Source organism: Symphalangus syndactylus, chromosome 18 (assembly GCF_028878055.3).
Source record: "Symphalangus syndactylus isolate Jambi chromosome 18, NHGRI_mSymSyn1-v2.1_pri, whole genome shotgun sequence".
Lineage (NCBI taxonomy): Eukaryota > Metazoa > Chordata > Mammalia > Primates > Hylobatidae > Symphalangus > Symphalangus syndactylus.
In genome coordinates this window covers 63,812,659-63,824,688 of record NC_072440.2, presented here as the reverse complement: position 1 = coordinate 63,824,688, position 12,030 = coordinate 63,812,659, and the positions used below count along the sequence as shown (strand labels likewise).

Here is a 12,030-nt window from a genome sequence, read left to right as displayed (position 1 = left end):
ATGTTCTTGGCAGCTTTGTTGAAAATCAGTTGGCTCTGTATGATAGATGGGTTTATTTCTGGGTTGTCTATTCTGTTATATTGGTCTCAGTGTCTGATTGCCAATACCTTCCTGTTTTGGTTACTATAGTTTGTAGTATATTTTAATTCTAGTAATGTGATATCTTCAGCTGTGTTCATTTTGCTCAGTATTGCTTTGGCTCTTCAGGATCTTTCTTGGTTTTATACCAATTTTAGAGGTTTTTTTAAATTTCTGTGAATAATGTCATTGGTATTTTGAAAGGAAATGCATTGAGTTTGTAGATTGCTTTGGGTAGTAAGTTTTTTCATTGAATATTTTCTAAATATAACTCCACTGACTCTGGCTTGCATTACTTCTAATAAGAAATCAGCTATTATCTGGGGATGGTTAATGGGTTAAAAATGGTTTTTATATATTTTAATGATTACATTGCAGATGGTGCTGTCAGTACCTACATAGTATCCCCAAAGTTGACTCATGTGTGGCAAGACTAAAATACTCCTTATAGAGACATTGAAGAAAAAGTTTACCAAATTTTAAAAAATAATGAGCACTGAAACATTTGAGCAAATGCTCAACTTCAAGCACAATAGGAGAAATCAAAAATAAAAGTGTAACAAGATAACTTTTTTATACCTGATAGGTTGGCAAATTTTGCACTTTCACCAATGAATTCCAATCAATATTTAGGGCTGGTGTTGTAAACTGGTAGAACTGGAGGGGAATGTGAAAACAATGGGTAAAAGTTAGAAATGCACATCCTTTTGACCCAGCAATTCTACTTCTGGAAATTTATCTTACGGTGATATGCACACAAGAACTCAAAGGAGTCGGCATAGGAATGCTTGCTGCAGTGTTATTTGTAAGATCAAAATCATGGTGTTAACCATTAGAGGTTGCATGGCTAAAATTCTACTGGGGAATACTCTACAGCCTTAGAATGAATGGACAGTGCTCTATGCCTAGGATGTTGCAGGAAAGAATAAGAAATGGTGCATGTGTGGGATGGTCTTTGACATTGGGGACCAGGACAGGCACCTTACACTTCACTCTCTCCTTTTCCTCTGAGTTTTCCACATCAGACAAACAGGTTAGGGACAGTGGAAGCCCCTCAGGCTGGGCCTGGCCACCTGCTCTGGCCTCGGAATGCAGCCTGGCCTGATAGCTTGGTTGCAACTTCATGACCAACCCAGAACCAGAACCACAAAACTAAGCTGCTCTCAATTCCATATGCACCGAAGTGACAAGATCGCAAACACGTGTTCTCTTACCATGCTAACTATTAGGGAGCAATTTTTATGCAACAATAGACAATAAATACAATTTGGTTTTTGAAATATATTTTCTTGTGGATATTTCAGGTACACAACATGTTGATATAGTCTAAACACATAATAAAATGGTTACTTTGTTTTTAATAAAATCTATTTAATCAAAGTTTATGAAGCCTAAATTATATATAATAATGGCTATGTCTACCAATTGACTCATAAAATTTAAATATTGGATACAACTAATGTCTGAATATTTATTAAATTCATTCTCACGTTTAGTATATTAAGAAAGATTTCAGCTACAAAAGTATTGACACCCATGGAAATTACAAATGCTGGATGTCAATGAGGAAGAAGGAATAGACTCAGGTTAACTCTTCCCTGTGGGGCCATTTTGAAAACTCCCAACCTATGGGGACACCATCCACTTTTGGGGAGTTTCCAGGACAGGGCCTCAGCGATGTGAGACAGGAGGATTTTGAGGGAGCACTGAGCCTGTCACTCAAAATCTCCCCAGCTCAGCAACCTGAGGTATTGAGGCAAAGAGGAGGAGCAAAAATAAAAAAAAAAAAACACGGCCAGGTGCAGTGGCTCATGCTTATATTCCCATCCCTTTGAGAGGCCGAGGTGGGTGCATCATCTGAGATCAGGAGTTCAAGACCAGCCTGGCCAACATGGTGAAACCCCGTCTCTACTAAATACACAAAAATTAGCCAGGCATGGTGGTGGGCACCTGTTATCTCAGCTACTCAGGAGGCTGAGGCAGGGAGCATTGGTAGAGCCTGCGAGGCTGAGATTTCAGTAAGGCAAGATTCTGCCACTGCACTCCAGCCTGGTGACAGAGCAAAAGTTTGTTTCCAAAACAAAAACAAAAGAATAATAAAAACAACAGCTTCCTCTCATCCTTAATACCTCACAGACACGTTCAGATCTTCTCACAGTGGTCACTGCTTCAGGACAGACATGCAGAGGAATAGTCCATCCAGGAGGGCCATCTTTACCAGACTGTGATGGACACAATTGAATAAGATGCAGTTTCTTGAAACTCCCCGTAATGACTTCTGTCCAGATTGTTCTTCACAGTGTGGGAGGAGGATGCATTTCTGGTGATGACATCCCTAAAAACAGTAGTGAATGCACCAGTCAGGCAGCTTTTCTCACTATGTGCCTGCATTTGAAGAGCTGGGAAGAGCTGCACATTCAGGGACCACAGCACACAAGCATCAGGAAGCTGTCACTGTCCTGGATGAAAAACCGCAGAGCAGGTTTCCTTTTGGACTTCCTGGTGAGAAAGGAGAGGAGCTGGGAGAGGGGAAATTCTCAAGGCGGTGCTGCAAGAAGCCCTTTGCCCAGGGTGAGGAAGCATCTTCAGAACAAGAGAAAGCCTGAGAGCCCAGGACAGGTTTAGGTCTCAATTCCCCATGAACTTGGACCACTGTGGAAAGTGCCACCTCTCCTATGTGAGTTGCAGTAATAATCAGACTCATCCTCAGCCTGGAACCCAGAGATGGTCATGGAGGCTGTGTTTCCAGACTTGGAGCCAGAGAAGCCATCAGGGACCCCTGCGGCCTGAATACTGACACTATAAATCACGGGTATGAGAACTGTGTCACCCATTGTTTTGGGGCCAAGAGCAGAAAGGCTCTGCAGCAGGTGCAGGTGGGGGAGTGAGTGTCCTGCTGTTGTGCCAGAGAAACTAGCAGACTCTACCATAATAGAGGAACTGGACATAGGAACTGAAACCTTGTGCTTAAGGCAAGGCTTCAGAGGAGAATCCTACTGTAGACCCATGGGATTTAGCAACAAGTCTATGTCATGTGCAGTAGAGAATTATTTCCTTTTGAAAACAACCTCTTCTATATTCGAGGGCTTTGTTACATCCAGAACCGCATGAGACACCAGTAACCACACAGTCAGACATGCCATATCCGCTCAGTCATGAGCTGAGGCAGGGCGCGAAATATTACACCATGAGATGAATGCGGCACATGTAGGATGGAGCAGGAGCAGGGCTCAAGGGCACTGTCTTCCGCACAAGCAGGTTCTTCTCTCTATTGTTCCAGTGCCTCTTCCTGGGTTCACACTTACATGGTCTAGTTGAGGTGGGGCTGCTTGCAGCAGGTTACTCGACAGCACCTTTCACCTGAAAGAGTTGTGACCAGCTCTGTGCCATAACGGTATGACACGATCCTCCTGTGACCCCCTAGTGTCTAATCACCACATTAAATATGAAAAGATAAGACAAATAAATTCAGATATATATATATAAAATATATTTTATTTATTTCAGTAGAGCAAAATACTATCATTTTCACATCTTATCAACATGAAATTATTTATGAGATAAATTACATCGATTTTCATGGCTATTGTTACTGTTATTTTTCTGGAGATCAATGGTTTGGGGACTGTGTAGCTGATGGGGATGTGAATGGGTTTTCTGTTGACCAGGGTGGCCTGCAGTGGCTTTTGATGTGACAAGCGACCTGTGTTTTACCTGGTTCATCACATCTACATATCTGGTTGGGATTGTAGAAAGGAGTGACATTTGGAGAAGATGTGGAAGGAAGAGGTGGGCAGTGTCCATTCTGCAACTCACCCTGTGGGTGCATCTGTGGTCCCCGCATGGGGCGAGGATGCTCTGCCTGCCCTGGTTTTCCCTGCAGGGAGATCTGACTCCAACTATCCCTCAGAACCCAGAGCACCTGAGTTGAGGCTCCCTTTTCATTCCATAAAAATTCAAGGAACAATCAGATTGGGCATTTGAACATGTACTCTGAAAATTTAGGACAGAAACCAGAGTTTTCAGTGCATAGTGGCCTCTTCAGGTCCCTGATGGCCCATGTAGGGGCAGTTGGCCATCGCAGATGGGGTTCACTGGAAGCTGGCTCTGAGATGGAGATTTCCATGCACAGAAGATTTAGAAGGGATCGAGGGAGGCAACACTCGGCAACCTCATAATGGGGTTGCTGTTGAGGCCTCAGGCTTCCACAAAGGGAGCTCTGGAGCTGGGAGGCCCTTCATTCAGTGGCATCTTAAATTGAGGTAGGGACTTGAGATCTTGGTTAATTAAACTGAACCTCTCTGAGAAGGGGCATAAACTTGAGGAAGATTTCTGCAACTAACAGCATTTCCCAGTGAGGGCACAGCTCTGAGCTGCTGGGCTTCTCAGCAGTGCTAGGTGGGTCACACTGAGGAGGTGATCTGGGCAGACTTCACAGTGTCCATTCCTCTGGTTTGCTCTGTTGGGAATCACAGGCTGCCACCCAGCCTGGGGGCCAGGACCTTAGTAGGGCTGGGCAGCAGTTCTGTGGCCTGATCCAGACAGCTGTTCTAAGGACAGGCCCCATCCCCACCATATGACCATCCAGGGACAGGACAGTGGACAGAGGTTGCTTATGTCTGTCTTTCCACCCAGGCCTTCATTCTCTAACTCACACAACAACCCCAAGTCACCAGATGATTCTGGCCCTTCCAGGCCATGTGTTTGCCTGATGTATGCTCTGTAGAGACTCTTGGAGGGGGCTGGAGGGAAGGGCAGCCTGGGAGTGCTCAGATCCAGGTGAACTCGTCCAGATTCACTCATGACTTTATCAACAGGCCTCCCAGGGCTGGAGCAAGAGGGTGACCGAGGCTGGGAGGGTGTTTTTGTCTCACTTCCCCATCTGCCTGTGTCACCGTGTCATGTTTACTACTGCTGTCCCACACCTGACAGTAATAGTCGGCCTCATCCCCGGCCTCAACCCCGCTGATGGTCAGGGTGGCCGTGTTCCCTGAGTTGGAGCCAGAGAATCGCTCAGGGATCCCTGAGGGCCGGTTGCTATCCCCATAGATGACCAGCACAGGGGCCTGGCCTGGCTTCTGCTGGTACCAGTACACATTTTTACTTCCAATGTTGTTTCCCCCACAGGTGATCTTGGCCGTCTGTCCTGGGGCCACTGACACTGAGAGTGGCTGACTCAGCTCATAAGAGGTTGTAGAGCCTGCAAAGATAAAAAAAAAAAAAAAAAAGAAAAGAAAAGAGAAAAAAAGAAGTTGGCCTGCAGGTGAAAGATCCTTCATATGAAATCCCTTGCCCGGCTGTCCTGGACAAGCTCCAGAGAGTCTGAGAACCCTCAGGGTATCCCCTGCAATCAGCCCCAGTCCCAGTGGCCCATGGAATTTCCTGTTGCATGGAGCCTTTGAACTGCAAACCCACTACTCTCTCCTGGCAGTTGCAGCCCCTCAGGCTCTCACAAGCCTTTGAGCAGAGTGTGTGGGGATTTCAGACCCGCCAGCCCCCCACCCTGCAGCAGGTCCATGATCATCCTGCCCACCACAGGCAGAGCCCTCCTCAGCTCAGAGTCAGGGCCAGGCTGGACCCAGAGTCCTGGGACTGGGCATGTTGGTGAGACCCTGGGGGGAGCACCTGTGCAGTGAGCGAGGAGGCCGAGGAGGAGAACGGTCCAGGCCATGGCTGAGGCACCGCCAATGCTGCTTCCTGAGGCCCAGGCTGGGCAGGTTCCTCCCAGGCCTCTCTTATCCCCTTGCTGGAGAGAGCGGCTTGTGATGCAAATCAGCAGAGTCAGTGGCTGCTACTGGAGGAGCTTTGTGGTTTCAGAGAAGGGCTCAGCCCCAAAGGAAACAGAGAGAGGAGGGATGGCCCCTGCTTACCCACCCCCTCAGCCCATGCGATTTTCCTTCACCCACTGGTCTCATGGTCTGGGCTCACATCTTTACCCAGGTTGTGCCCAGCCTTGCTCCTTGCCTGGGTTCATCATGGAAAAGCTCAGAGCTGAGTTTCTCTGTATTTTCTAGGGGATATAAAGTCCTTCCTATGGGATAGAGGTTGGCTGTGGTTCAAGAGGTTGTTAGAGTCACAGTGGTGACAGGGGAATTATCTGGGGTCCACAGTCCCCTCCTCCGTTCCATCCCGGCTCAGGAGGGAGATGGTTAGCTTTTTTCTGCTTCTCTAATAATGTCCTGATTGTAAATATTTTATGTCAGACATGAGATGTCTGGTACAGGCCTAAATCCATTTTGAAGTCACATGCCAGAGGCCAATGCAGGGACCCTCTTCACCCTCACTCATGTCCAAGACACATCCAGAGCCCAATGCAGGGACCCTCTTCATCCTCACTCATGTCCAAGACACATCCAGAGCCCAATGCAGGGACGCTTTTCATCTCCCACAGGGGACAGCACAAGCCTTGGACAGGTACAGGCCCCACTCCAGGGCATATCTCCTCTGTGCTAGAGGAGAATGAAATCCTTGGTTGCCAAGGGCACATAGAATTTTGGACGATCCATGGGATGCGGTAAGTTTCTGCCTTGGCTGTGAATTCTAGTGTCAGGTCATGGGTGCTGTGCCTCAGTATCACCAGGGTGCTGTCAGGACCAGGGACAGATCAGGAGTTGAAGGAAATTTTTGCTTCGTGAGAGAATGAGAGGGGACTGCAAACTCCAAGACCCTGGAACTGAATGTTTAAGTTGTCTTCATTTGCTGGGAAAATGTATCAATGTATACAAACTTAAGTCAACGAAAGATTAATGAGTAAGTATTGTGTGCCTCATAAGGAAATCAAGAACTATGAATTGACAGGTTCCCCAGGACAGAGTCAGGAGAGACCGGGGACAGCGGACGTTGAGGGGTGGCCAGGGAAGGAGAAGCCGCTGTGTCTGCAGGATAAGCGCTCCCCGAGCAAGGGCAGGGAGGTGGGACACGTGTGAATACAGGATTGGATGGCATGTGTGACAGTGAGATAAGTGCCAGGGCGATGGGAAGAGGCAAAGTGCCTGAAGCTGTGTCAGAAAAATAAGCACCGTCTCCAAGAGTCAGATCTGAGAACCAGGCAGTCAGAAGAATTATACATCGGCGTCAAGGACAAATACTCTAAGAAAAGAAAAACTTCTTTCCCTCCGGATCTCAGGTCATGGTCACTGACGCTCCCTGCATGTCAGCATCCCCCGATGCCCGCCCAGGCCCAACCCATCCAGAGGTGTTTTTGCCAGGTTACTCTCTGCTGCCCCCTGCTGGCCACTCTAAGCTGGCTGCTGGAGGCTCAGGGGCCTCCTGGGTCCAGGTGTTGCTTCAGAATCTGCTGCTCAGGTCCCTGATCCCTTCATTCATGGACTGCTGACCTCAGGGAAGAAATTCCTCTTCTCTGTGTGGCCCCTTCCTGCCTCAAGACCTGGCACAAGGCGCTCAAGATTCCTGATGGAAATACAAACACTCCAAGTAGTAGTGGAGGTTTCAGTTTCTTCCTCAGGCTCCCTGCATGTCTCTCTGTGTGGTGGGTGGTCCTGAAGGGGGACTGGGGCTTCGTACTGAGGGATGCAGGACTCACAAGTGGCTTTGACTTGTTCTGGATACAAATGAAGGGCCAATGTGGGGTGGTGGTGACTCCTGAAATAAAACAGAGACAGAAGCTCATTCACCCAACAAATATTCACCCTGACCCACTCTGTCCTGGCAAGACTGCATTTTAGGAATTCAGCATGAGGAAGACACAGTCCTTGCTCTGAGGAGTTTCCTGGCCTGTTGCTGGGTCAGTGCAGTAGGCAGACTGGGTTTACAGACCCAGCAGATACTCCCTAGCACTTTCAACCTATGGGTCATCCCCTCTTTTCAACTGAAAGGCAAATTTCCACTTTCTCCCAGCCAGGAGTGACCATGCAGCCCAGCGCTGGTCCATAGTATGTAAGAGTCAGACGACTGAGGTTCTTCTCAGGGAACTTTTCCTCTTGTGAAGGAAGGACTAATTTGGATTTGTGCTTTGCTTTTTCTCTTGAACATGGGTGTGATAGCTGGAGCTGCAGCAGCCATGCTGAGGTCTTAGGCCAACAACAATGAAAGCAAAGTCAACATCGCATTGAAAGGGAATGGAGAGTTAGAAATATTTGAGCTTCCTATAGAACTGGAGAGCATCTGGAAAACAACCACCAAGCACGTGCAGACTTATTTTTGTGGAAGAAATTTGGATGCTCCCTGGTTCCTGCCACATGTGTTCCTGTAGTGAAAAAGCATTTCTGACTGATAATGCAATGATTAATAGAAATAAATCAGTCAAAAATAATGATAGAAGAGTAAACTTGGAATTGTAGGCTGTATGCAGATGATCATGGAAAGTTCTGACAGAAGCTGACTGGTCGGCTGCTGTAGCCTCAGTGATCGGAGAAGGCCTCCCTGAAGAAGAGTCTGTGGAGCTCCTTTGAGGAAGGAGTGAAGAGACAATTGATGGAAGCGTGTGCAGGGAGCTGTGTTTGTGCCCTGCTGGGAAGGGTCTTGGGTGTGTGAGAACCTGAAAGGACAGTGGGAAGCCTGAAGGGGATCTGGGATGTAAACCAGTTCAGGTCTGATATGACATTGCTCACATGTGAAGAATTTGGGGACAGGAATGATGTGTAGGGTAGGAAATTTACAGGTAATAAATTAGGTGACCTGGGGCAGCATAGCAAACAAAATCACTCTTGACCTCCAGGAAGATGCTATTGTGAGGCAACGGGTGTGGAAATACAAACACTCCATGTGTTTGTGGAGGTGACAAGTTCTTCCTGAGGATCCCTGCACACCTCTCTGGGTGGTGGGTGGTCCTGAAGGGGGACTGGGGCTTGGTACTGAGGGATGCAGGACTCACAGGTGGCTTTGACTGGTTCTGGATAGAAATACAGGGCCAGCGTGGGTTGGTAGTGACTCCTGCAATAAAACAGAGACAGAAGTTCATTCACCCAACATATATTCACCCTGGCCCACTCTATCCTGGCAAGACTGCTTTTTAGGAATTCAGCATGAGGAATACACAGTCCTTGCTCTGCGGAGTTTCCTGTCCTATTCCTGGGTCAGTCCAGTAACCAGTGCATGGGTCCAGACCAGGTCTCAGCCTCTCCCTAGTTCACCTGGCCCTGAAGACACTCAGGGGAGTTGGTCCTGGTCACTCCCCTCTACCCGATGCCCACCAATCAGCCCTGTGGGGACTCACCCTGCAGCCTGTGTGTCTGGTCCTGGGCCAGCTTTCTGGGGCCCCACTGGGTCACCCAGCACTGCTTTCCCTGAAGTTCCAGAGCTTTCCTGACCCAGGAGCAGAGAATTCAGGGAGTGCACTTGACAAGGAAAGGAAGCGCCTGTGAGAAGGAGTGACAATGTCAAGGCCACTGGGGAAGGAAGAAAGAAGAGCAGGACCAGGGAAGTCCTAGACCCATAATGATGAACTCTTCTGAGTGTCCTGGAACCCGCCTGGACTTGGGGAGGGGACATGGGAAAACCCTGAGTCAAATTTTTGAGGCCCTGATGCAAACAGCTTCCCCTCGTCAGTTCCTCCAGCTGCCTGTGGGGAGCGCTGCTCTACCTGGACATGGAGCCGGTCAGGGCCTGGGAAGGCAGCCAGCTCCCTGCACTCATTGGCTGATTAGAAGACTCAAAGTACATTACTCCACGTTTCAATCAAACATAGGCCTTTTAATGATCCTTTAACCTGACAAATTTTTAATATAATGTTTAAGGATTAGGGATCCCCCTATAAAAATGATCTATGTTAATATTTCATTAGCTCAATAAAAGAGTTGTCAATATATTAATACTATAGTATTTCTCAGTGCTTTTTTGAGCAGAGTATCATTTTCGTTTCTGTTTTCCCCATTTCCATGAGGTATGGGCCCGAATACAAGCCACAAGCATTGATAGGCGAAGCCTCTGCTTTTCCTGTTCAATACGTCCCACACCTGACATGCTTACCTTAGGTAAGCGTCCTAAAGGGAATCACGAAAAGCATCGACTGAAGCAATAGGCAGAGAAATGTCACCTATGGTATGATTTTACCCAAGAGCCACACAAGGTATTTTCTCATGGAGCAAATAGATGATGCTCACACGCAGGTGACCCTGCACAGGTGTGATTGAGTCATTCGGGTCAGATGTGAGCTGAGCACGTTTCCTTCTCACTGACCAAGGTGGCTTCTGCCCTGCTCACCCCTGGGAGAAGCTCCCTCTTTGCTCCTCGTTCTTCATGCCGGGAAGATGCTCTTTTTCTGGGAAAGCAGAGCTGAGGCTGTCATGGGAGAATGAGGGGAACTTGTCTGTGGGCTTTGAACTTCCTGGACTCACAGGTCCTAATTCTTCTCTGAATGCAAAATTATCAGGCAGCAGAATAACAGAGCAAGGGCCCCTTACCAGCCCCGGGTTGTGCTGAAAAGGGTTTCCTAGTGCAGATCTCCCAGGCGGTCTCCAGAACATTGAGACTGGCTGAGTCAGTCCTCACTGAGGCCCAAGCAGCAGGGAAATGTGTGAACCTTCCCTCTTCTGTCTTGGTTCATCCAAAGATTGAGTTTTCTTTTAAATCCCAAAATCCTGTCACTTGAAATTCTGAGCCTTACACTGACATGTTCACTGCTTCAAGTGGTGGAAAGTCTCCAGATAGACGAGTTCCTGCATCCGTCTGCACTTTCAAAAGTCTCTAATTTAGAGGTCAGGCATGTTTGTAGAGCAGAAGCTCTAATAAAGTAGGTGTAGAAGAGTGTGTTAGATAAGCAAGGGAGATGGCGAGAGAGAACATGAAAGCTTCCCAATCCCCTTCACCTCCACCCCCCGTGGTCCACATTTCCAGGAACACACAGATGAGAGGGGCATGGACAGCAGAGACTGAGGGCTGGAAATTCCATGTTTAGAGCCACAGGTTTCTTCAGCTTCCTGTTCCACCAGCAGATCTAATCCCCTTATGCTCATCAGAGATAAGGTGTCCTCAGCCACCTTCTGTCCCTCTATGTGACTCAGTGTCCAATAGCTATGAATGACCTTTTTCTTGAGAATCAAATTCAGATGTAGACTCAGCAGTGGACACGGTCCTCCCAAGCACAGGGATCAGAGTCAGCAGCACAGAATCTGCCCCGTGGGCACAGTGTGCACGGCTCCACTGCACACCCAGCATAGCCGTACTGCGTGGAAACAGTCCTGCTGGCAACAGTGAACACTGTCATCTTGCGGGGTACTTTTCACAAAATTATTCAAAACCCTTGACAAAGGATCTGGCTTAGAAATGCTGGCTGGAGACAGCTGACGCTCAAATATGAGCATGAGAAATTTGGCAACAAATTAACAGATTCAATAGACATTCCTGGAAGACTGGAAATGTGTGACCTTGGACCAGACAGAAGATCATTGCTAATTAGAGAAAGAGTGAGAGAGAAAGTTGAATTGTAGCATACAGAATACAGAAAATGGTGCTCAGTACATAATTCTCCCATTTTAACAGTTGTATAATTGCAAAATTAAACTAGTATTACTTTGCTTCCTGAGCATGCAATATTTTTATTATGGTAAAATAAACATAACAAAATGTTTCATCCTTTTAGTCATTTTTAAGTGTGTAATTAAGCGGCAGTAAGCACAGTAAAAACGTTGTGCAAACATCACCACTATCCAACCCCAGAGCTTTTTCATCAGCCCACGCAGAACCTCTGTATCTATTAGACAGCTATTTAGAAATTTTGGACATTGTGGACAAAATGACGAGTGTGTGATAAAAAGAAAATCCCAAGGATGAACCAAAGACGGTGTTTGCACTTCACCCCCAGCTTCTATGGAATCTCAGTGCAGTAGGGGGTGTGCCTCATCCAGGAACCCAGATGAGACGCAGCCCCTGGGGCCTTTTCTGGGCTGTTTCTTCCCAAGGATCAGAGGAATTTCAACAAGACTGTGCCCTCTGAGACAGCGCTCTCCTCTCCCGCAGTACGTGTGATTACTTCTGGGGTTTTCGTTTTCAGTT

At 47.5% G+C, this 12,030-nt stretch overlaps 1 protein-coding gene and 1 gene segment (V, D, J or C); both read right to left on the bottom strand.

The window, feature by feature from the left end:
• The window catches only part of LOC129468494 (immunoglobulin lambda-1 light chain-like), a 106,080-nt gene that overhangs the window by 73,493 nt on the left and 20,557 nt on the right, over positions 1 to 12,030 (bottom strand). The gene's annotated exons all lie outside the window — the stretch shown is intronic.
• Positions 4,863 to 5,993, bottom strand: LOC134733552 (immunoglobulin lambda variable 3-21-like). The segment is given in 2 exon segments: positions 4,863 to 5,278; positions 5,704 to 5,993. Coding segments are annotated over 2 exon segments (447 nt in total).